The 27,233-nt window shown below is 36.5% G+C and overlaps 1 protein-coding gene across 23 annotated transcripts in view; it reads left to right on the forward strand.

Annotated features, from left to right (window-relative positions):
• The window catches only part of Sox5 (SRY-box transcription factor 5), a 922,227-nt gene that overhangs the window by 595,037 nt on the left and 299,957 nt on the right, over nucleotides 1-27,233 (forward strand). For 20 of the 23 annotated variants that reach the window (XM_074075856.1, XM_074075864.1, XM_074075855.1 and 17 more), the window contains one exon: nucleotides 14,882-15,113. In XM_074075856.1, the coding sequence (XP_073931957.1) occupies nucleotides 14,883-15,113 (231 nt within the window). In that variant the 5' untranslated portion in view covers nucleotide 14,882. The remainder of the gene's footprint in view (nucleotides 1-14,881; nucleotides 15,114-27,233) is intronic. The other 3 variants (XM_074075870.1, XM_074075851.1, XM_074075852.1) reach the window with 1 other exon arrangement.

A 27,233-nucleotide genomic window follows, 5' to 3' on the forward strand; every position in this document is an offset into this window, starting at 1 on the left:
ATTTCCTTGAGTCCGAATGTGCTTGGTTGACTTCTTAACCAATGCAGATGTGGCAATCTTTGTAGGTACTTGACTCTGTTCCTTTATAAATAATGTGAGCATAGTATATGATGAGAACAACAAACCTGAAAATAGAAAATGTGCATTTAAATATCTAAAAATTCTTCCCCAAGGTTTGATGCTCTTGGGCACATGAGACTTAGTACTTTGAAAGGATTAATTAGTTCAGCCTAAACTTCCCTTCAAATTTCAGAATCAGATCTCACAGTTCATAGGCCCTCTTGAGTGTTCACTCCCTTCGAAATACATATGCTATAAGGAACACACATTCTTTAAGATTTAAGACATATACCCTTGATTTCAGCACTCATTCTATCCCAATTTTATATGTTTACAATTGTTTATAAAAATGTATTGTTTTTTAGATTCCTTAGCATAAATAATTATCACGAATCAAAAGTTGCTGATAGTATTTTGATGCTATCCAAAGCAAGTACGTTTATGCATCCATTAAAAATGTTTTCAGGGAACAATGTGTCATGCTGTGATGCAGAGGAAGCCAGGAGTTTATGAAGTTTTTAAATGGTTATTCCTCCATAAAGTTGGCAGCAACAAAACAAAAAATAAAAAGAACAAACAGCAACAACAGAAAAGAAGGAAAGAGGTTACAGAAGACTCGGTCCCTTTTGGAGCACAAAGGTCTTTCAGTTGTGGGAGATTGGAATGGGGGTGTTTGAGTATGGAAAAAAATGTTCTAGCATGTGGTAATGAGGTTAAAAAAAAAACAGCAATGGATGATTCCTTTTCTCCATCAAGGCTCCTTTATCCTCACAAGCTCAGACAGTGGTCAGCATGGTAGACACCCCTCCCTGTTTTACCCATCCCTTAACTATGTTCTTTGACAGGACTGGTTTATACAGCTGGGCCTTTGTGCAGCTTTGGGGAAAAGAGGAGAGAAGAGCAGAAAAGATGGCAGGCAGAGCACCTTTCAAATGGCAAATGGTAAACACCACAGTTTAGCTCGAAGGTTTTGGTTTCTTTTGGTTACTTTTTCTGTTATAGGTGTATTATTGAGTAAACATCTTTGCAGTTTTTTGTCTTAATTTTAGTACCAAAAGATTTTGTAGTATTATGGGTAATACTAGTCAGAAAAAAATCGTATCAGCTATATTTTAACAGCTAATAAATGCCATCTAAAGTTATAGCCTGAAGTTAAGTATGTCTATTATAGTGACCATATTTTTGAGAATATCTACATTGTGCTTAACCATAGAACTGATTGAAAAGAGAAAGCATGTAGCAAAAGCTATTTATTTCAAAAAGTCTATCTGTATGACACTTTTAAAATATAAACAGGTGGGGATTTGATAGCTTATCATAGTCCTTATTTGAAATCTAGCGCAAACCATATACTGCGTTCTTTTTGTGTGTTTACATTTGCCGTAGCATTACAAGAATTTCATGGCTTTCTTTTCTGCAGTGTATGCCATACTCTTGAGTTTGTATTTCGGTCCTGGAAACTGGTAGCCTTTCAGTTAATACTCAACCAGTCTTACCCATTTATAAATAAAAAAAAAAAAAGAGCAAGCATTCCTAACTTGTCCACAGTGGCAATATGAACCATGCTTTTAAACTTTTTTCCCCTAAAAACATCAGGGAATGTGCTAAAACTAGAAAGATTAATGGGGGGGGAGAAGAGAGACAGTTAAGACATAAAATGAGTTTAGAGGTCAAGCTAGAAAAATAGGAAAACTTATGGATTTAATTCATATTCATCCAAGCAGAGGGGCTGGGGCATGAGGGGACCAAGGCTGAGCTCGGCCTTCTCCTAACACCAACCGGAGCTGTGTCCCGCTGTGTTGGCATTTGGTTTGATAGATGCCCATGGTCTTTGGCATCGCACCCTCACTTTTTGGACTTTAGTGACCGTGATGGCAAATTCTTCATTTTTTTTTTTTAATGCATGGAAAACTTCAGAACATTTATCTTTGTATGCCTCTTTCTCACATCAGAAGCTACTGTTCTAGGAAAGATTTGTGCACTGTATATATGTTCTTTGCTGTCTATTTTGACTGTAACATAAATATTTTCTACTTTGTACACTTTTCAACAGCTGCTGTAGAAACAAGCTGCAACCAAGTCCGTATGGGGCATGGAAAGAAAGAGTGAGCCCCTAAATTGGTCAGAATTTAGTAATGTATGCAATATTCCTTGTCAGGGTTATTTGGATCCTAACATTTCTTTTTATGGTTGGACAGCAATTCTCAACAGGTCTGGTGAGGATGTTCAATACTTGTTTCAGCTCTGAGCCTCCTTTCTCCTTTCTGCTGGAGGAAAACATTCTCTAGAGGGTTGCTTTAGAAGGCTTAACTTGCTTGATTTCACAATGACCTTTGAAAACAAAAGAAATTAAAACTAGACTGGTTACTTAATTATTTTTGTCATCATTATTAGATCCTAAATAAATTAAACATGCCACAGATTTTATTTCAAGGCATACACCATGCTAAGAATAAGTCACTTTTGATTATGGAACAATTTGCTATTTATTTAGACTTAGCCAGTAATGTGAGAAGGGAGGGAGAGAGAAGGAGTGGGGGTGGGTAAATTAGGAGGAAGCTCAAATAAGGAAACAGGGAAGGAGGCTCAGAATAAGTACTTAAAGATGTTCATTTAGAAAGTTAAATTTTATTCCCTATTTGTAGTTTTCTGACTGGAGTATTATGAAGTCCTAAACAGGTTAAAATAATTTAAAACAAGTGAAATCGTATTTTTTTTAATAGAGGATTCACTACCATTAAGTCTCAATAGGGTTTCTGTCCAACTCAAAATCTATTTTTTTTGCATCTGTACCCCACCTGACCAGTGATGTCATGAATGAAAATCTGTCTTCTTTCACTCTAATTTTGATGAATATGGCTGTTTTATAACTTATTATAAGCATGCTCCTGTACACACTGCATATGTAAACATCCGTAAGCACTAACACGTCCTCATGAAGACTAAGGGACAGTATGAACAGATTTATAATGCTCATCATGGTGTAATAATTTAGGAATTGCATACTTTTTGGTAATATTTTGGAATCACATGCCTTTTGATTGTTCTTTTCGTGGGTTAGCAAAGAAGGAGTTTGTTTTTACTCATTTATTATTTTTTCTTCAAAAATGTATAAAATTTTCAATCAAATAGTTTAGAATTAAATTGTAAATGAAAGTAATTGGCATCTGATTAAAATTATAATAACATGATGCAGTCCAAGCCTTGATAGAGAGGTTCCATGAAAAAAAAAAAAAGAATATAAATGCCTCTTAACTTATCATTACGGTAAAGTCTTCTCTCTCTTCCACTTCCTTTTCTCCTTCCTCCTCTTCTTGCTCTCTCTGTCTGCCCTGTCCCCCACACATGCATGGTGGCATATGTATGTACACAAGACCACAATACTTCTCAGACTTCCCTGGAAGAATCGGTCAAGGACAGAATGGGAGTGGGGAAAGACTGTCCTCGTGGCATAGGTGGCAGGGACAGTTTTTAAAGACACCTTAGTAGAGATCTTGAGACTAGGTAATCATCCCCTGTGATATTCTTTTATAGCCTGTCCAACTGCCTGTACCCTGAAATAGTACATGTGGCAACCATATGTCTCAGAAAAATCCAAAAGACCTCTGATTTTTAAGATTGTCTTTATTTCTTTAGCTCCAAAGCACACAATTACTTGTTTATCAAGGTATTAATCAATTCTCTGAAGTGTGGGGTTAGAAAAATGATACTCATATAAAATATTAGATACAGAGGTTTCGTTTTGGCTACTTTGGCAGTTATTAGTAAAACATTTATAGAGCATATTCCGGAAGGGATGGTTTTGCTAATCTCTAGGTTCTTCCTTCAACCCTCTATCTGCCCCACTGTGGGGCATGTGGCTCCTTGGTGCTCAGTGTTCAGACACAGGAGCAGCCGAGCATCTGGGGAAACTCAGGAGGTGAGCACTTTCACGCTGACTCAGAGACCAGCCGTATGACTCCAGTCTGGCGCTGTCACGCCTGGTTATGGAAAGGAAGAACAATGCGTCCCTTGAGAAGGGGAAAGAAGCCTAATGTAGTCACAATTTTGATGTAAAATTTAAATCATCCTTCCACATCCTGTGGATTTAGAGCTGTCAGAAAGTCAAAACCATACTTAAATGGAAAGGCTTTATAGTTCCTTAAAAAGTATACCCTCTGTATGTAAATAACAAGTTCCAGAGTCAAAGATTTTAATGCCAGCTTATTCTAAGTAATTTATAAATAATCGGAACAAAAGTATGGACATTTTTAACCTGTAAATGGCTGAAGGTTAAACATCTTTTTCGTGACTAATGACAAATCTATAACAATACATGAATTAAATAATTCACAACAAATTACTATTTATGAATTTGCATTGTTTTCCTCTCAGCTCATACATTTGGTCGCCTTCCCAACTTAAATTTATCTTAAACACTTTTAACCATTTCCCTTATGTTTTCTTAGAGTTGAAATTTAGTTAGTTCACAGAAAGATTCTTTAATCAAATGTTTAGTAACTTAAAATAGGTGTTTCTATTGTGAAATAAGTCAATAAAATTATAAAAATTATTAGTGAATCAAATAAAGGCAAATTTAGGCTTCCTTTTTGGTAGGAAGGGCTTGCTGCCAGATATTTTTCTTGTAAATCGTTGGAAAAGTTTTGATTTTTTTTCAAAGAATCTAGAATTAAAACACTTACTGGATCTTTCTTTTGTATTTAGAAACAACAGTTTCCTCAAGCTAGTTTTCCTGTGTGTTGTCAGATTTAGCATAATAGACTATAATATCTGTTTTAAGTATGAGAATATTGTAGAATGCCACAGTAGTGGTTGGTTAAATTGAATGTTCTCTCACTATTTTATTTATTGTTTTAGGTATTGTTGTGGATGCATTTAAAAGCAATACAATAAAACCTAAAGATAAGGAGTTGTAACTGGCAGATGTCGCTGTTTAAATAAATTTTAGCTCCATAGCCCAGCTATTGTGTTACTCAAAATAAAGCAATGTTATTATTTAGAAAATCTTCTGGGAGTCTTCAGCCAATAAGACATAGTCTAATTTTAGAGTCAAATTTTACTGCCTTACAATGATTAATGAACCAATGAAGAAAGCAAAAAAGGAAGAATCAAATTTTGAATTCTCAGTCATTGCAGAATTGAATTTTGCTGGTATAAATAGTTTTTAAGTACTCTCTACCTTGTTTAAAGAAACAAACAAAAAAGGGAAAAATGATGTTGAAAGTTAATTTTATTTCTTACATTAGGCATATTAAGTCAATACTTCTGAAATATGCTGTGTAAACTGATGAAGAACCATTCACTTCACTCCATTACAGACAGGAACTAAGTTATACTTATGAGTGTTTCCTAATCTTTTAAAAATTAGCTTGTATTAATCATGCAAAGAGTTTCACCATGACATTTCCACACATGTGTATAATGTACTTTGATCTCTCTTCCTCCCCTATCCCCTTTCTTTGCTTTATGGTGTTTAGTAGGCTTCATTGTGCTATTTTTATACACACTTGTAGTGTACTCTGAGTATATTCACCCCCATCACCCTCTCCTTTCCTCCTCTTCCTTCCCAGTGGTTCCCCCAAAACAGTCTCCCTCAGGAGTCCTTATCTATCTCTTAACTCATGACTTCTTCTTCTTTTCATTTCATTTCATTTCCTGAGAGAATCCTGTATGTATTCCCTCTTACCTGCTCCTTAGTAGGATGGAAGAGGTCAAGTAGAGCAATTCTTTAAGAACAGTGATCCTAGCAAGAAAGGAGCCAAAAAGTGGTGAAGAAAGTAAAAACAGTATTATTCTTACCAGAAAGAAGGAATGGCATAGTGAAGTGCTTGAGCCCAGTGCAGAGAGCACCTCAGAAGCTGAGCCCAGGACACGGTGAATGACAAAAAGTACCTTGGTAAAGGTCCCATTAAAAAGTTGTGGGTGACTGCCACCTCTTTAACTGCATTTAGAGTTCTAAATGCAGTCTTAACTTCTGTGATATGTAGTGAAAATATCTTGTGTAGGCCTTTCATTCGAAAACAGAATAACAAATTTATTCATAAGTAGCTACAGCTCAAGTATTACTTTAACTTTTAGATTGACATGTTATAGTAAGCTCTGTTGACCTCTTCTCTGGTGTAATGCATAGCAAGGGTTAGAAGAAAGTCTCGTCTTGTTTACTTCACTATATTGTCTCTTTTTATATTTCTATGAAATCTGTCTTTCTATTTCCATTTATATTTTATACCAGGACCTAATGAACCTGTTCATGTCTCTACATAATGAAATAATTAATGAGGTCTTTGTACGTGGGAAGCAAAGGCTAGAAAAGTATGGAGATGGGTGTGTTTTAGGTCAGAATCTGATGGCAAAGAGAAAAACAGAGTAGTATGTTGTATAAGTTGAAAGACTACCTGTATACCATAAATAAATACTCTACTTAGAAGACCTGTGAATACTATGTGGGACAGGCTTAGTTATGAAAACACAGGTAATGCTCACAGATTACACACAGAGGTTGCTTTTACCTGAGTAAGGAAACAGTGTTCAAAACATGTAAGAGATTAAAGGAAAATAAGAACCAGTATGAATCAAAAGATACAAATAATAATAATTAAAATTCATAGATGGAGATAATGAAACATTTTTTCTTAAATAACGTGATATAATGTTTGGGTAATTTTGATCATACATCCATTAGAATGTTGGTTTTTTCATTCTTTTGAATTAAAACATTTTTGTTCAAGCCCAATTTCTGTTTTAATTCCTCATATTGGGTAAATAATACTGTACGGCAAATAGATATTTAATATATAGTAGAGTTCAGTTCCTAAGTTGATAAGCCTTCTTACAACAACCTTCCATTACAAATGGAACCAGCCAAGTAAATGTACATGTCCTGAACAATTCTTCTTGCTAAGAGAAAGCCTAAGGCACTTAGCTTTCAGAAAAGTGGTGTCCTTCTTGGATATTTTGTTATTAAGCCTTTTGTCCTTCTACCAAATCCCTGAGATCATCACATTATAAATAAAAAAGGTTTTTGTTTTGTTTTACTCACAGTTCAGGAAGTTTCAGACCTTAACTGGTTCGCTTTCAACCCTGTGGTGAGGCAGACATCACCTCATGACCAGGGAGGGAAAGAACAGAGAGGGAGGGTTGGGATCTTACTCTCACCTTGGAGGACACACTCCCAGTGACCTAGACACTTCCCTTTAGGGCCCTCCTCTGAAAGTTTCTACCACCTTCTCATGCTGCCTTTCTGGGGATCAAACTTAACCCTCATGGACCTTTCAGAGACATTTAAGATCCAAACTATAGCAGATATGAAGCAATGCCAATTTTTATTTGGCTTTGCATATCCTGTATTCAGTGCTCCCCTAATAAAATTCATCTTTGAAAATATTTCTAATTGCTTGTAAAATGTGTTCTGCTACATTTAAAATTTAACATGAGAGGGTAAACTTTAAAAATAAGTATTTAGACAAATACATAATGAAAGGCACAATTAAGTAAATGACCTCGTCCAGAATTATAAAAGTTCATTTGCAGAATGTCTAGTTTTATAAAATTTTACGAGGATAATTATTCTGCTATTCTTATCACTTTAACATATTTTAACTTGTCTTCTTTACTCAGTCACCTTTGTCCATTCATCTTCTAAAGGTGGATGGACTGAAAACTGGTGGTTTTTTCTTTCTCAAATCTGATTTTGGCACCTGTGATCCTTAGTACTTGGTGGGACTGAGTTCAGGAAGACTGCTGCTCAAGGCTGGCCCTAGCAAATATTTGGCAAGACCCTATCTCCCAAATAAACAGAGCAAAATGTACTGAAGGTGTGACTCAAGAGGTAGGATGCCTGCTTTGCAAGCATGAAGCCCTGAGTTCAAACCCCAGTCCCTCTACCCCTACAACAAATACTATTTTGATTATGTTAGTATGTGATTCATGAACTTTCACTAATTCCTCTGTGTCCTCAATATAAATATCAGTTTTCTAGTTTAACCATTCAAAGTTGATAGTTAACCAGAATCAATGGTCCCTACCTTTCATCTTTACCTGCAACATTCCCTTGTCAAAAAATCTGTTTTAACTGACCCCTTCTACTCACTATCTTGGATGAGTCTATGAATTTCTTTAATGTGCTAATGTAGTTTCTTTGTGCTTGCTGAAATCTGACCTTATTATTCTTATATTTTCCAAAAATGTTTCTCTTGTTATTTTAGTGAGATATCAGCTCTCTATGATCTATCTGCCATAGAACTCATACCTATAAAATCATGTACCTTTTAGTGTTCTTTCTTGATTTATTAATTGTGTTGCTCTCTACATGGAACACGACATCTTTCATTAAATATTTTTCAAATAATGAATTAATGGACTGGATAGATGAAAAGATGAGCAGGTATATGTCTTCTCTAACTTCCTTAAAGACAAATTAGAAATGTCAATATATCTAATTGCCAGTTTCTTCATAATATAAAGGCAATTTGCCAGGCACAAATTAGACACACATTCAACTCATTCATTTGTAGAAAAAAATATAGAGTGCCAGCTATGTGCTAGGAATTATGTGCCATGTAATTAATTGTGTCTGATTCAGCATAGAAGATGAAAACATTTGGGAAAAGAAATACAGAAAATCTGGAAAGTGCTTCATTATAGTCATATTCTTAGCATTAATCCTGGTGACACAGAGGTAGTCAAAAATGACCTATACTTAAAATCTTAAGCACAAGACATATATGCTATGGGTCATGGGAATTCAAGAAGCTAAACATGATGTTTTTGTCTTTCAGGTGTTTGTCTTATAGTTTTAGACATTGAGTGTAGGAATAGAAAGGAAAATTGTAAAGGTCAAAGGTCGTAATGATGTTCAGTTGTTTGACAAAAGCTGCAGATAGGAGTTGCTGATGTAGTTTGAGGTTGGGCAAAGTGGCTTTCTCTATGGTGGTTAAGAAGGAAAGGCCTTGTGGAAAAACTAGAAATTAAATTTTCTCTTTTTTAGATATTTGCTTTTCATAACTTTGGTAATAATCATGTCCTAAAAAAATAACAATATCTTTCTAAAAGTCTAAGCAGCAGAAGGCACTCCTTTCTAAGTCTTTGGTTTATTCTTGAATTGTAAGATTAAAAGTCAAAGGTTAAACTTTTTTTTGCAATGGGGTTTGAACTCAGAGCCTCACACTTGCTAGGCTGGTGCTCTTACTGCTTAAGTCACTCCACTAGCCCCTTTTGAGATAGGGTCTCATGAACTATTTGCTCCAGGGCTGGCTTCAAACTGTGATCCTTCTGATCTCTGCACCACTGGCGCCCAGCTAAAGGTCAAAATATTTACAGAAAGGGAACTTTTTAGTAGAAGGGAAGCAGTCTTTATTCTGAGATTCCTGTTTTGTATTTGTTCATATGTCATCATCTGCCAGAATAATCACAGCAAAGAACATATCTTAAGCAGAAATTTTTAAGTTAAAAGTGTAAGTGGTTGATTCTTCAGTAATAAGTCTATTAATTCCTATGTAGAATTTTTACATTAAGTTTCTTGACTCCACTCTTTGTTACACATTTAAAGCAGAACTGTAAGGTTTTTTCACAACTACCTAAAAGCACAATAAAATAGGGCTTACAAATCCCTTTACATTGAAATTATAAAACAGAAAGACACTGTCACCACTGAATTTCCTTTTCCCCTGACATTAGCAAGACATACTGCAAGCACACTTGTCCTGTTGGACTCTGTCTTAACAGCTATCCATAGCTAAGTATGTAGTGACCAAGTTGCTAGTTTTGGTTAGTAACGATTCATTTATCAGGTAATTTTTAAAAGCTATTACTTTCAGATTTCTAATTACTGGGAAAGTAGCTGTGAACAAAAATAAGTCTGCTCTGATGGATCTTTTGGTGGGAGAGACAGGTAAGAAACAAACAAATGAATATGAAATATGTCAGGTGAAGAGAGAGGGAAGGAGGGGCATGTTCGGGAGGACTGCCCACAGATGCCTGGCCTGAGCAAACAGTGCTTCAATAGAAATCTAAATGAAATGAGGGAGCAAAGGAAGGGCATGTCTGGGATAGAAGCATTTCAGATTTGAAATATTCCAACTTCGAAGTAAATATTCCTAAATAAATAGTTTCCACATGCTGCTGGAACAAATTATCTCACATTTCATGGCTTAAATAATACAAATTTATTCTTTTTCACTTCTGGAGGTCAAAAGTCCTAAAACCACAATATTCCCCAAATCAAGGTACTGGCATAGCTGTGTCTCTGTCCGAGGCTCCAGGAAAGAAGCATTGTGTCCCCAGCATGCAGAAGCTATCTACATTCCTTGGCTCATAGCCTCATCCTCCATCTTCAGAACACACAGTATCTTCCAATCTCTCCCTGCATATCAGACCTTTCTGTCTTTTTCCCTTAAAAAGGATCTTTGTGATTACATTGGACCCAGTAGAGAGATGCAGAATAATTGCCTTATTTCAAGATCCTTGACATAATCACACCCACAAAGCCAATTTTTTCACCAAGGTGACATAGTCACAGGCTCTTGGAGTTATGGCTGGGGTATCCTGGGTAGGGGGCCTGTATTCTGACTACCACAAATGATTGGCACCATTGCTGGCTCCTTGGAATCCCTGGGGAGCTCTAAATAATTCTGATGGTCTGGAACCAATAACATCAGAATTTCTGGGGGTGGGATCCAGGGATCAGTACTTTTCAACCCCTTCATATAATTACAGTGTGCAACCAGTGTCGAGAATCACCAGTTTAGTTTTATGTTGCACCTCACTCCCTGTATGCTATCAGAGTCTGCTATTCATGTCTGAACACAAATGGAGATATTGCACATACAGAGAATTTATAATGTAGCCAGAGACCCTTCACTCAATAGCAAAAGACTCACTCTAGTAGCCTCTGTTTTGTTTCAGAAAGGTCTTATTATTTAGCAATCTACCTATCCTGCTTTCTAAGTGCTGGGATTATAGGCATGAAGGCCATCACACCTGATACAAGTCCCCAGTAGTTTAAAATTACTGTCTCATATTGACCAGAGTAATATGTCTGTGCAGAATGGTATAGGGAGAAGTAAAGGAAAGCTACTTCTTGCAAAAGAAAATTACTCCTTACAGGCAGGGTATTGCTCTTTTCCTCCATTTGTGTAACTCAGCAACTCTAAGAGTGTTGTAGAGATTGGATTTCATCCATACTTCTCAGTCTGCTCCTTTTCCTAAGTAAGCTCAGACCCTAAATTTATATTGTTTTCTAAATGTATCTCTATGCCTTTGCTTTTATTGTTACTTCCTACATGAAATTCCCTCTCTATTCAGATATCTCTTTGTCCTTCTTTCCCCTTAAACTCCAACTGGTCAACCATTCTCTGACACATTCCCAAGAAGCTTTGTCTCTCGTGAAGCCCTGGGGTGTTTTGTGATAATGTCATTTGGCTCTTATCCTGAACTGTCTTCCTATACTGCTTCTCCCTTTTAAGTCTGAGTCAGATCATAAGCTTCTGAATGCAGAGATTCTGACATCTAAAAAATTGTTAAAAGTATCTCATACAGATTAGGAGGCAGTAAATAGTTTTTGATGATTTGGAAACTTCTGTCTTATTCTGGAATTAGACTCGGTCCTGTCAAGAAGTTTTTCTTGACCACACATAAAAGTGAATTAAAGCCCACTGCTGTGTATCATCCATTCCACAAGGCAATGCCACATTAGAATATATTTGTCTGTCTCATATCAATTTCTTTGAAGTTTGAGTTTTGTTCTTTGATAAATCTAGTATTTACCACAGGGATGACAAAAATAACCTCTGAATGAACACATCAGAGCACAAAGCAATCTAGATCCCCAAACTGTTCCAAAGTACCCTCACAATATAACAGAACCATGCAAGTTTCAGGAATTAAAGCCCTGTACATTCCAGAGGGACAGCATGTGGGAACCTGGGAATCTGCCTATAAAGTTGAAACTTTCCTCTGTCCAAGACAGAGCCCATTGGTATATGAACAAAACTTCAACAATGTAATGTCATTGGTGATTTTGTCTTTAAGATTTGTAAAGTACTAAGAGTCATAGTAAATGTGAATAATATGAAGACCCACAGATTAAGAGCTCTCTACATGATTTGTTACATATTTTACTTTTACTAAAATAGTAACTCATTACTGAACTTTAACCATGATCATTTTTATTGTAACTTCATAAATCTTTAAGAAATCTTTTACCTGAACTTCCATAACAATATTTTCAAAGTAGACTTACCAAAGAATAAATTAAGAACATTCTCTATGACTGTGGGAATGAAGCTGAAATAAACATAAAATATGTGATATTTTAGGATGGTACCATGACTTCTCCATGTTCAGTATTTTAGATGTTAAACTTTTTGCTCCATGGAATGTTATATAAAGAGAATGCTTACCCAGTTGTATATAAAATTAATTTATGTACTGAAATGTCCATACATTTTGAGAAGAGCACCAGCATCTTATCTGGTACCTACCTTACATCTACCTTTGGACTTTCCATTTTCATAATCATTATGAATAAAAATATTAATAAAGTAGAAATCAATGCAAGTGTCGCAATTCTGAAAGACATAGAATTGTATTAACTTAGCAGAGGCCACATGACCTAGCTTTCTGCTTTGATGACCCAGAGACTGGCAGTTGTCAGTTGCCTCGAGTTTTCAATCAGTGAAAGACTGAGTGTACATGAACTTGTGGTAGAAACCACAGATTACCAATTTATTAATTCCAGTAAGAATGATAATGCCTACACAAACCGCAAATACTAGGGTTATTTTTTTTTAACAAAGACCTAATCTTCTTATAGTTAAGCTACAGGTGAAACCAACAAATAATAAAAAGTTCCTTTATTAATTTATTTTGATAAATCTCTTCACAAAGAGCTTAAATATTTCAAGAGTGTTCTTTGCATGCATTCTTTATATAGGAATCAGAAGTTTGCTTGTGAACATAGAGCAGTTGCAGATAAATATCTCTAGTGTTTAGGGATTACTATATGTAATCATTTATCAAGTTGGTTTAAGGAATGGTGCTGCCAGTGAGTCTAAAACTGTTCTAATTACATTAATCCCAAAACCTTACATCCTTGTCCATATTTTAGACGTCATTTGGAGTACACATTGATAATGGGACCAGACGCAGTTGAAAATACTTCACCTGTGATGGCCAAGTCTTCTTCTCCTTTATATAGCTCTTATGTGGAAGCTGCCAGGGTTTCCTTGGCTTTCTCTGCTCCTAGCTGATCAACAAATCTACTATTTAGCATATCTTTTTAAACAATTGCTACTACTTTTGATCCATTTATAACTAAGCATTGCTGGCTAGGGAGCATTTCTCCAATGTATATCATGTTTTAGATTTTAGGTCATGATGTTAGAGTTAAACTCTTACAAGAAAATATGCTTTCTTTATTTTAGAGTCTTCTTATTTTTGAGGGTGGGGGGGTTGCACTGTAGTTCTAAAATTTGAAAAATAAGCAAGGGCTTTTTTTTTTTACTGTCCTATTATTTCTCAATAGGACAGCTTCAATACTTGAATACATTTTCCCTTTGTAACTTCTAGCAGTAATAATAATACTACTAAGCAGTGATCAGAGGTATTTATTTTGGAAATAACATTTTGACTTTAAGATTGTGCTATATATGAAGGAAGTGGTGTGGCAGTTAGTAAAATTTTTCCACCTCGCATCCAACTGGTCTAGAATAAGAATGGATGAGTCTACAAACACTCTTTGTTTGTTGAACAAAACTACAGCTTTTTGAAGGTCAGATCAAGTTGTGAATACTACAAGAGAGTTTATTTTTCTTTCATTAAACGTTTTAACTCAATTCCATTTCTATATAAAACTTTTCATGAAAGGAAAATGAACTTTCTATTAAACTAAAAGTATTTGTCATGTATTTTTAATCTCTGATAATATCTGAGTCAGAATGAAATACAAAGAAAAATGTTTAATTCTTGTTCAGTTGTCTAAGCCCATTTCTATATAGGCCTTAGCTTATCAACACAAGCATCCTTTTTGGATTATTTTTCTTTTGTTTGAGAATTCTAAGGAGTAAATAACTGCAAATTCACATCTAAATCATTCATACAGTTATGAAAACAGAATTGATTGAAATATTTTTATATTTCTACCTTTTTTTTTTTACAACCTTTGATATTAGAGCCAAATACCAAAACTTGTTGATTTGGGGAGTTAAGGGATGGAAAATTCTCAAATATTTCAAGAGCAACAGTGATTGTAAAACATATCAATTCTTTAGCTTTAATCAAATACCAAATTTTTTGTCAGTGGCTCTGAGGTTTGCTGATAAACAATATTTCTGCATTTCACAATAATGTTACTTTTAAGAAAATGCAAATTTATTATAATGGCAATCATTTAGTTTACTTTTGATGAAGGAAATTTTAGTTATTTCTTTTCTTTTAAACTGCCAACAGTATTTTCTTTTCATAGATGTTTTGTCTTCAATAAGGTCTATCAAAGTGTAAAACTAGATGGGTATTTTTCTTTCCTTTAAAAAGGAATGGTCTTTCATTATGCAGTGTTCTTAGGTGAATTCTCTTGTTTAAGAAGCCAGAATACAAGAGAGTGCTATATTAGTGTATTATTCTCACAACAAACAAGCACTGTTCTGTTGCTACCTGCTTGGCCATTGTTTCTGATTGTGTGTGCTTTGCAGTGGTATTTGGATGGTTTCCTGCTCTCTGCTAGCACAGAAAGGCATTTCTGTTACAATGGGCCCTAACCACACAATGACGGCATTAAGGATTTATGTGGAGGCTTCATTATTTTCTCCTCTTTTGTTCCTTCCAGGATGTCTTCCAAGCGACCAGCCTCTCCGTATGGGGAAGCAGATGGAGAGGTAGCCATGGTGACAAGCAGACAGAAAGTGGAAGAAGAGGAGAGTGACGGGCTCCCAGCCTTTCACCTTCCCTTGCATGTGAGTTTTCCCAACAAGCCTCACTCTGAGGAATTTCAGCCAGTTTCTCTGCTGACGCAAGAGACTTGTGGCCCTAGGACTCCCACTTCTCAGCACAACACAATGGTAGGTTTCTCATGATCTATTGTGCCTACACTCACTTTTCCACCAGTCTCGTCCTCTAACGGTTTGGCTCCAGTTCTTTGCTTTATAATTATCATCTATTTAATAGCCACACACAGGATTCACTCCCAGCATCTTACAATTCTTGAAAGAAAATTGCTTCTAGTAGGGAGTATAAGAAATACCATTTTGTTGGTTTCATTTCTATTTTTCAAGAAACCTGCTTTTGAAGCAGTTAAAATTTAATTAGGGTGAAAAACATGAAAACCTAATAATATAAAGTGACATATTTGAAATTAGTCAGTATAAAAGTTAGCTGTCATACTCTTTCTAATAAAAGGTTTATCTACCCTGAGTCACAGTGCACATAGCTTGATGATTTGCACCATGATAAACCAATGATTTTCCATTTTTGCTCTGCTCAGATTGGTTTTCAGTATTCCTTACTGTCTTCAGAATTTTGTAGAAGAATATATTTCATAGTGACTATGATTTTCTAATATGGCTACACTAATTTTAGTTTCTAACTCAATCCCAGACCTGCTGTGGTTTTGATAATTCACTAATTTCCTGTTACATTCTATTCTAGAATATGTAGCTCAAGGTAATTCCTCTGGCCCTTTATCTTGAAGTCTGGGTCACTACCGAGGCCAGGAAAGTAGAGCTTCCTGGGCGAGAGGAAGGAAGGCAGCATAGTATCCTTTGTTGAAGCCCAAAGAACACACTCACAAATAAGGGTTTTGGATCCTTCTTGGCAGCTTGAGTACAGAGAATCATCGTGTCAGCAGGGCAGCAGAGCCCTGAGCTACTAATAAAGCCACCATAATCTTTGCAACATGGCTGCTTGAGTACAAGTCACTTTTCAGTGATGATTTCTGTGACCGCTCCTCCCTCACCTTTTCTATTCAGGGACGCCAGTGCTGTGAATGTGAGCTTGATTACACCAACAAAAGTATGTTCCATTTTCATTGTTTTACCTTTAAAGATGGCACTAATTCTGTTAAATCTTATTTTTTGCCTTCAGGAAATTATTGCATATTATAAATACTTAGTGCTAAAATACATCCAGTTGTTCATGTTATTGAACCACTGTATGTAGAATTAGGTCAAGAAGAAGAATAGCTTCCAATAGCTGAGGATAACATGACACTTGGATTTGCACATTAGATTTCAGTATTTTAAACTGCAGGGCAGGTTGGTTCACAGCTCTAATCCCTGCTACTTGGGAGGCAGAGGTAGGAAGACCACGGTACAGACTGGCCCAGACATAAAACGCGAGACTCTATTTGAAAAAAAGCTGAAGCAAAAAGGGCCGGTGGTGTGGCTCAAATGGTAGCATGCCTACCTAGAAGCACAAGGCCCCCGAGTTCCAAGCCAAGTATCACTAGAAACAAACAAGCAAACAAACATTTTAAGCTTCATATATCAAAATTTCTTTGAGTATTTAACCAAGTGCAAAAATCTTCACACCAAGGATTTTTTGTCTAACACATATGAAGCATTTACCCAGCAGTGGCCTTTAAGCACTTCTTATATAATCTTAACTTTGACAATAATTCGGTGAGGTTTTATTATATTCCTGTTTTACATTTGAGGAAACTGAGGCACAGACAGGTAAAATGACTAGCTCGGGATTTCAGCTGATAAGTGGGAGGACCATGGTTTATCCAGAAGTCTGGCTTTGGAGTCCATGATCATAAACCTGTGGCATTGCCACCATTTCACAGGAACATAGGCGCAGTTGACATTCTCATTGTTACTTGACAAATGAATTCATAAGCTCCATCATTCTTCCTTCTCCGCTTCGCTATGAATTGATGTTAATGCAATGGAATAACTCTTCGTCTTCCTCTCAAAAAGTGAGAGCAGGAGAAGAAAGGGGGAAAACAAGTAATGCAAAGGTCAGCTGGGTAAGGAAGTCAGACTCCCCATTTGCAAGGCATTACTATAGTACCTTTGCCTCTTAATGTTCTCTCAGAGAACACCCAATTCAGAATGCTTCTTGGGTGAGTTTGCCTATGCCAGTACAGACATAATATACATTTGCAGGGTTGAATATAAATAGTTACTACTCAAGAATACTGAAAAGCTGAAGAAGAAATGATTTTGCTCAAAAATAAGTATGAGAAAACACTACATTACAGAGTAGGGGCACGAAGGAATGTTGTAATGCAGGTAGTTAGTGCAGATAAAACCATTCAGGTTTGATGTAGAATTCAATGCAACTAAATGAATCTATGAACTGCCAACTGTGTACTAAGTTTTATGCTGAATACTTTATGAATACTTTTGAATAAAATACAGGCCCCTCTCTCAGGGACTCCACCTGCAGCAGAAATTGTTACCTGGGATCTATGGATCTCCTGCAGTGAATGGAGATTTTTGTGTGTATCTGAGAGGTGTTGTGGTATCCATCTGGTTTTCAAGCACATTGGTAACCCCCAAAAGTTGAGATCTGCTATTGTAGAAGTGATTGTAGGTGTTACACATGAGTTACCTTAGTTTTAGTGACATCAGCAGTTCCACCTACTTAAGCAGTTTCTCTTACTATGTCTGTAATTGGTTTCTAAGCTCATTTCTACCTCAAATGTCTCTTGATTTGAGTAGTTGTCTATAAGATCTCAAAATATCAGAATCTCTTTCAAGTCATTCTTCTAACTTCCACCAGATGTGCTTCCTTGAAAAATGTGAATTGTTTATCATACTTTTGAAACCTGAGCCCTGATGCTCACAGGATCCAGTTCCATGGTCTTCATCTTAGCAAAAAATTCTATTCAGCCTAGCACCAGTCTGCATCTTTAGTTTCCCCTGGCCACATCCTGCCATGGATTCAGAGCTCCAAGCCTGCAAAGCTTTTCACACATGTTCATGATCATAGCAGAGGGCTTTAATGATGCAACATTACTCTTTCTTCCTGAACAACTCTCTTTTCAAATCTCACCTTCACTGAATCATTTTTCTCCCACAAGACTGGGTTCAAAATTTGCCTCTTATTGAATGCTTTTACTAATTTCCTAGGTGGAATTGGCTATGGCACTGTTCTTTTACCCGTGATACTTTATGTCTGTTCTCATGGTCTGCATTATAATGTGTGCATTTTCATCGCTGCCTTCATGTAGTATACACTGTGTCTCTTTTTGAAGGCACAGCTTCTCATACAAGCATACTTCTGGAATCTAGCATATAATAGATACTTAATTTGCAATTATTGGCTAAATGGCAGGTGATATGGATGAATAAATCATAAATATGTTTTGGGTAATATTATTGAAGACTAATTCTTAGTGACTCTTTTGTAGATATTTTTGAACGAAAACAGTATAATATATAATATGAAGAAATAATGCAAACTGTTTAGAAAGAATAGAGTCATGATGTATTCAGCTATTAAACTGGTAAAGATGTATTTTACTCACTTATCAAAATGATCGAATTTATTTATAGTATTATAATTCAGCATGAGTACTTTTTCTTTTTTGGGATACTAGGCCATTGTCTTATTCATACAATAGGTTCTTTTATTGCAGTAAGGAGACACATTCTCTTTTTTTCCCTATTCAATATGTCTGAAAACAGAATGTTTCATAGTCTTTATTTTGCAAAGCTCTACTTAAGAAAACAAGGCATATTTCATTACCTGTGTGTGTGACATTCATATTCCATTCTTAAATAAAATGAGAGCTTTGGGAGGTGTTTGTTTTGTACTGACTGAATAGGTAAGAGACCAAATAGACTTGTTGAGGGAGTCCTGTAATGCTGGCTTGAGGATAGAGAGAGAAGCTTTTAGTATAAAACTTAAGTTGCACAATACTTCTTGATATTAAAGTTCTGTATGCTTAATGATCTGTACCATACAAAGGTTTTGAGGAATTAAGATGACTTGTTCAGGTACAGGGTATGCAAGTGTTAACGCTTGAAATTGAACCAGATAGGGATGTAATTTTTCCTTTCTGAAATTGTGTTTATTGCCTTAGTATTTTAGAGAAATAAACTAAATGCCTAACGCTATGGAACTCCTGAACAGCTGTAACAGGCACGAATACCAAGTTCATTTATACGTGGAATGTGCATAGATGACTGTCTTAAACACATTACATGTGTATGCTCCTAAAATACTGACCAATTTATAATCTGTAGGAGATTCAGGTACAGATTATTACAAGTCTATGAGAAAGACTGACTGTACTGCTTCCTTCAATAAAGTTTTCATAATCTTGCTAAGTAATTAATAGAAAAATTTTATTCTCACCTAGTCTTCAAAAAGTTACAAAGCAATGTGAAAGTCTGAGGGAAACTATCCTATACCTTTTTCCTGTTGATGACCTATCTCCCCTTGTCCTCTTTGTTGTTATTTTCAGTGGGTTTGGAGGTTGTTGCTTCAAAGATTCAGAGAGAAGCAAGAATCGCTATAATTTCTGGCTTGTTTTTATTTACTTATTTTGTTGGTGGGACTGGGGTTTAAACTCAGGGCTTTGTCCTTGCAAAGCAGCCTCTCTACCTCTTGAGCCACACATCTAGTCCATTTTGCTCTGGATATTTTGGAGATGGGGGTCTTGTGAACTATTTGCCCAGCAGACCTCAAACTGTGATCCTGCCAATTAGCTAGGATTACAGGCATGAGCCACTGTTGCCTGGCTCATTTTTAATAATAGTTCTGGTATAGATGGATTTATTAGATGATTTAAGAAACTATCTGGCATATGTCCTCATGTCAGTTAACATGAGGACATGTGGGCCTTGGAAGGAACTAGAGGGGTCTGAAGACAAATGGGGTGTCAGTGTGTGGGCCGGCAAGGGAGCCCTATGGTAGCTACTTGGGTGTTCATTTTCTATCTGCTTGCATGCTACTTCTGCTGGCTAGAATGTTGCTTGAGCGTCAAATGTGATATGAAATGAAGTCTTGACCACCTGTGGTTACTGAATAATCAGTTATCTGTTTTTAAGCATTTTCCATCTCAGCCAAATTCTCTTTTGACTCTTTAAGGCTGTCTGGTTTTGAGTGAACAATATATTTTTATTTAAAAATAATTTAAGTAGCTTTCTCTCAAAATAATTGAATTTTGTTAAGAAATAAGTACATGTATGTGTATTTTTACTCATTTATTTACTTTTCATTGTTTCAGAACCAATCCAGGGACTCATGCATGCTAGATAGGTACTGAACCACTGAGCTGCAACCCCAGTCCACACCCTGCTCTTGAGGTAGAGTCTCAGAATCTCACTGTGCTTCTTAGGCTCTTTTTAAACTTTTTGGCTCAAGAGATCCTCTTGACTCAGCCACCCAAAAACTGATACCAAAGCACACGCTCCTGTGCCTCTGTGTGTTTTAATTTAAACAACTTGATTTGGGAAGTATGTTTTTAGTGTCTTATTCATACCTTTTCTTAGTTTATCAATATGGTGTGTTCTACACTTACTAGATTCAACATGCAAGATTTGTAGTTTTCATAAAGCAACATTCATTTTGAGTCTAATTCTCCCATAAGTCCCTCAAAAGAAGAAAGAGATGTATTTTAATGTAAATCATTGGTGAAGGTTAGATGTATAGCTGAGACCCACCCCCCGCCCCAAGTACATTATAGCAAAGCTCCTGGGTATGAAATCCAACCTTAATCACTGAAAAATCTCAGTCAGTGAACATAACAGAGAGAGACTTACATTTGCTCAGTCAACTCCTGGGATTCTTTGTTTACACAAAATACTTTTAATTGCTGTGTTTTATCTGTATCTTCGGATACTAGTCATATAAATTTTGCTTACGATCTAATAGTTGTGTGTTTTCGATGTTTAGGGTAGTGTTGTACATGAAACATAAGAAATTTAAGAAGGAAACAGAAAAATGCATGTGTTGCTTAAAAATCACAGAATAGAACCTCAATTACAATGTGGTAAAGATTCCTATTTTTATAGGATGCTTTTTCTAAGCTTTTCAAGTCCTGGCTACCTTTGTACATCGAACTTAGCATGAGTTGTTGTGCTGCCATAGTGCATGCCGTTGTTAAGCTAGTGTGGTTATTGTGCCTGTTGTAATAATGAGAACTTCATTGTTTAGGGAGGGCTGTCTCTTACACTCTAGACAAAAGTGTAATTACTTTTGAACGATGTGGAATGTGCTCGGTTTAATAGCATGGAGAATAGATTCAGAGAGATTCAGATAAAGTACGCTTGGAAGCCATATGTGCAGTGTGGCAGTATAAAATTATGATGGTAGGCAGTATAATTCTAAACACACAGACTCGATTTCACACAGTTTATCTCTAAACTGTTGTTTCTGTAAGAGATAGGCTCGCTTATCTGAACAAGGCCAATTCAATTGAAACAAGGTGAAAACAGTGACAAGTTTGTATTTGTTTTTTATGGTAAATTGATGTTTATCATACAATGAAATTACATTGTTACAAACATTATTCTGTACATGTTGTCACAAAATACCACAGGAAGCTGTTTATCTAGATATAATCCCAAGATTGTGTTTAAATGTAAGTAGTTCAATCTTTCTACTTGTGTTGTTTTGGGAAATTACCCCCAGGGCTAGCAGGAGTGAGGACAGTGAAACACAATCAGTTGGGGTCCATCAAAGCCACTGGATAAGTTGTGCAATAAATCATTTTGTCGTATTGCCATCCTGTTCTGCTCAGCCCAGTGGTGGGAGGGGTATCTAAGGTCAGGTTGAAAAAAACTTCGATTCATGTGACATCTGCAGTTTTTGAAGTGCTCCTGACTGTTGAGTGTAAAGTTAACTGTGTCTTAAGAAATTATTGAGTGTCATGTCACATGCAAAGTGCTCCATGGGGCTATGACATTGTAGGGACACCTAACAAAGATCTACTCTTAGCTTTCCCACACAGAGTTATGCAGTGTGCTTGCGGGGCAGGGGTGCTAGCTTCAAATGTGGCCTAATGGAACCTAATGTCTTTCATTTAGTAGGTAGTGTTATAGGAAGACTCAAGCCTATAAATGAACAGTCAGGAGCAGAAATATAGAGATGAGTAAGGATCAGTTTCTTTTTCCTTGTGTAGCTTTTTGTGTGTAGTATGGAGGTAAGGTAGGCACGAGAATCACCAGCATGTGAGGTAAGATTTGGAATTCTGATATAAGAGATTCACAGTTAAAAGGTATCTCACTTGTGGGGGTCAGAACAGAGTACATTAAAATGCTTTCCATAGGAAATAGTTACTAGGTTCCAAGAAAAAATGTATACATAACCAATTACCACTAGCACAAGGTCTTTATATTACAGTATAATTGTACGTTTTCCTTAGATATTTTTCTCAGTAGATATAACTCAGAACAACAGAGCAAGTTAAAAAAAAAGTACCAAACACAAATTATACAGTAATGCTTTTAGCATCAGATATAGAAAAGTTAGTAAATTGTGTACCTCACATTCATCAAGATTACAAGTCACTACTATAGCTACTGGGGTTAGCATAGCCTTTCTCTGGTGACCACCTTGACAGAGGTGGAAAGAAACACGTGGCTGGACTCTGGAGACAGAGAGAGAGCACTAGGAAGGAAAACTGTGAACTTAAGTGTCTCACTCTAATTCTGTGGGATGGTTAGATGGCCGTCCATCTCTCACTGGCTAGTCTCAGAACTGCACTTGGAAAAGAAGGAAAAGATCATCTGTATTTGGTGCTTGAAAATAATGAGGAGTTTGGTTGCAGTCAGACTCGATTCTCTATCTTGGATGCTTTGTTCTCAGTTCTTCATTTCTGGTTCTCTTTGCTCCTCTCCTTCCTTTCTCTTTCAGTTTACCTCTGTCAGAGTCATTCTTAACAGGTCCTCTAGTGGGTCTCAATAGAGCCATTATCAGGAAGGGACAGGGTAGGAGAATCAGCACCACTGTCCTCTGATACATACTTCCTTCCTATTTGCATAGATGATGCTTGGGAGTTTGCCAGACCTTCCATCAGCCATCCTAGGTTTCTCTTACTGCTTGAGATTAATAAAGACCAGTTGGCTTTATGATAAATTTTCACTAGTTTTTAGAAAACAGAGGCAATACAGTGATCTTCACAATTTGTTCTGAGTTTGCTTTACTTTGCTTTTAGATCCACTGTTGAAAGTGAATGGAAATTTGTTTATAATATCCTTACTTGATAACATAAGACTCAGAACCCCCCCTCCCAATGCGGATTCCCAGATTACCTTTTGAAATTGTACCTGGTGAGTGTAACATAAATGTCTAAGAACTAATGGTTTAGGAGTATCTGCATTTTTCAAATGGCTACTTTTAGCTTCATTTTAAATTATTTACAGACTTTTAAATTATTTACCACTATTTAAATCAGTTCTCAATTTAACTTAATTGATTTGTTTTCAGATTTCCCCTTAAGGTTGAGACTTTATACAGCTACTTTAAAAGCATAAAAGTCATAAAGAACTTGGAAGGAGATCATTTACATAACAAGAAAGTATTTTGTTGTTAGTGTCACTGCGTTAGTATCAGTGCTAATAGCAATGTGTATTTGTTATTTCTAATTTCACAGTTAGCAAGGACAGTCACCTAAAAGTAGTCCAAAAGAAATAAGAATCCTACAGTATTGATGCCTGATTTCTAGATATAGGGGTGGAGGACTTAAGAGCTGTAAGTCAGTTTTCTGGGGACTTCAAGATATCTTAAGTAATGTTTATGCCTTATTCCTTTTGGGCATATACCTCAGATGAGGTAGCCCCTTGTACCTAAAACAAGGAAGGGGGATCTTGATAAGGCAAGGCCATTGGCATTTCATTTAAATCTTAAAAAATGAGATCATAATAACCTAAGGAATTGTGAGATTGCCACTTCTTTTTTCACATGTTTTGTCAACTAGTCACAAATTACAGCTTTAGCTTTCTAAAGGTATATTAAAAAACAACTGGATTGCGAGGCAACACATTTAAAAATAGAAAGGTTTCTGTAGTATAGAAAATCTAATGTGAAGATAGGGGAATATTTCAACAAAAAATGATACCTGAGAAATGACAATCTGAATACAAAAAACTTAGAACACTATTGGTTCCACATTAGGTGAATCTAAAAGCATTAAAGTTGATTTAAATCCATCTTCTTACAAGGTCTGAGATGCTCAGAATTACACTGGCATAAAGCTGGCATTTCTACTGAATTCTTGATGGTATTTCAATATGTTACAGTTTTGATCATCTTGTGTCATGCCCCCGCCCCCACCCTCTGTCCATGCCTTCTTGCTTGCTTTCAAAAGTAAATTCTGCTGTTTTCTCTATTCTCTTGGGGCAAAGGGAATGTTCTTTGGTATTTGAAATGGGGAATAAATATAAGGGTAACTTAAGCTGACAATTGTAATTGGTCCAATTGGTTACGTGTCTGCTTTGTGCACAGGCAGCATGCTTTTCACGTTTTTCCCATATTCAGGGATGATGTATGTAAGCAGATGAGGTGTGAATGTGAGGACAGCAGCCTTGGCCAGCTCCATGTTGCTGGCATCACGTGATGAAGGGAAAGAACACAAGGGGCTGGATTCCGTGTCTTACTTAGTCAAGGGTGCCTTGGTGTCAGCGGGCAAACAATGTTATCATCACAGAGAACCTGTGTTTACTTCAGAGTCTCTGCTTAGCTCTCAGAAATCCGGCCTGTCTTGGGATAAAACAGTTAACCTTGTTTGCAGTATTCCTTAACTAGAAATAAAGATTGTAAGGGTTAATAAGAGATTTCAAGTGGAGGTAAGATATGAAAAAAGAGGTGTATAAATAAATCCAGGTAGCTTTGTATTTATGTACAAATATAAAAAATGTACCACATAAAAATTAAAACTCTGTTATTAAAGAGTAACAAAAAATAAGTTACAATTGTTTACTTTGTGGTAACTACCTGTCCAGCCACATGGGACCCTTCCACCTGTGTAATCATGTTCTGGAGGAGGGAGTTGCTGGCTCCTACCAGCATCCATCTTCAGGCACTGTGGCAGTGGCTGGCATGCTCTGTGTCACTGGAGACATGGGAGTCAGAGAATGTGCTTCTTGTGGATCTGAGGTTCTGATTTCCCCAGAGTCACCTGTTAAGGACATGAAGCAACTGTGAAAATCTTGTGTGAACATATCTTACAGCCTATCTTCGGTGGATAGATGTTACTTGAATATGGGACATTTCAAAGAAGCAGAGCTCTTTAGAATAAGGAGTCTGCTAACTAATAATGACAGGAGCATGAGTGTTTTAACAATTGCTTTGTAATCATTCACTATGACAGCCAGTGTTGTAGGACTCAGTGCCTTCAGCACCTGTGAACACCCCCGGTTTGCAGATGGGAAAGTACTAGATAAAGTGACCTGCCTGATAAATACACAGTATAATTGGGGCTCATGACTTCAGAGCCCAAGCACTTGTAGTTGTCCTCACTGCCCCTCTACTCATATGAGCACTTAAATGATTTTTTATCAGAATAAACAATTTAAAAAACCTTTAGACATATGTTTAGGATGGGCACATAGAACAGTCTTTATTAATTATTTTTCTCTATGCTAACTCAGAGTACCTGGGTTTTTAAAAAATCCTTTTAGCTGTTCTGAAAGGAGCCAAGAGGTTTGATTATTTCAGAAGTTCTATATAAGATGTTTGGCGATATATGTGATTCCAAAAGATTATTTGCTAAAACTTTCATGTAGTCACCATCAGTTGGTGTTGGGCTGTAAGAGAGATAGGCTAGCATAATAGCTAAGCACATGAAACTTAGTGGCAACATTACCAGGTAAATTCCACGTTCTACTGCTCGATGTCTGCATGGCATTTGGAATATTATGGGTGTGTTCTTTACCTTAGTTTTGCCATCTTAAAAGCAGGGGCAATAACAGCAGCATCTCTCTTAGAGGACGCTCATCACGTGTAAAATCATTAACAGAAAGCGTTCCAATACCTGGCATACAGGAGAGACTCAGTTAATTTAGTTAATAGTTAAACAAGTGCACACAGAAATGTTTAAGGTCTGGGATTTAGGAGAAAACTGATGCATTGTGTTAAATGTCAGATGCATAGCCTCTGAGCAATCCTTCTGGTTAAAAAACCCACTTCTGAAATGAGAAATGAGATAGAAATCTCAGACTCTTGACATTAAAAGGGTTATTTTGTATTGCTATAGTTAAGAAAGTAATCTATTCATTCAGTCAGAGAACTGTAGGTCAGATATTTTTGACAAATATTGTTCACTGGCAGCTGGAGTTTTGCTTATTGTTAGAGCTGGTCAGCACAGACCTCCACTGCCACCACCACAAGCACAAAACCATACCTCAGCCAAATCAGAACACTTTGGATGAGTTTCAGAGTCTAAGCCCAGTGGTTTTCATATAGTGAGGATGTGAACACCTTTCCCTCACTCTTCCTCTCTCCTCAGGCCCCAGTTCCCTGACCACTGTGAGGGAATGTCACAGTGTTTCTTCTGTAGATTCATGCACTGTGTCTCTCCAAACTGTATGTCATCCGATACTTATACAGTGTCAGTGCAGTGCGACAAAGCAACAGTGGTTTGCAACTGAATACACATTAAAAGAACTTAATTTTTCTGAATAAACTTCTTAATGACTATATACTCATTTTCTTGTAGAACATGACTGTGGAGGTCTGTGTTTATTCCTGTGGTTTTATTAATTATTGTATCCTCTCTCTCTCTCTCTTTTTACATTTCCGTCTATTCGCAGAATTTTAGAGGTTCTGTGAGGGGTTCAGTCCTTTGTTTATTAGCATTGTATTTATTGCTTTATCGTCCCTTGATCTTGCTTTTCTAATTTACCCACAAGAACAGCTTGAGATGATGTAGAAAGGATATGATATGAGGAAAAGGCACAATACAAGTGGGTTTTTATAATCTAACAGCTCGCCTGTCAGAAATCTGACATATTGCAACTAAAACTGACATACCCAACCAAAACGTCTATATCTCCAACTGCTAATTCCTAGTGATTAAACATATAGCTCTGTCTTTGTTTTATTGGATCAAACTTTGACTTCTCACTTTCCTGATGGGCTTCATGTGGTCCTTTTATTTCCTATCACAGAAACTCTTCCCTGCTCGTCTATGTCCTCTTCGGTGGTGCTATAATTATTTTTGTTTTACATAGATAGAAACATGTTTCCCCCTTTTTGTTTTACATATGGTGTTTTTGCTTCATGCA

Source organism: Castor canadensis, chromosome 6, assembly GCF_047511655.1.
Source record: "Castor canadensis chromosome 6, mCasCan1.hap1v2, whole genome shotgun sequence".
NCBI classification, from domain to species: Eukaryota; Metazoa; Chordata; class Mammalia; order Rodentia; family Castoridae; genus Castor; species Castor canadensis.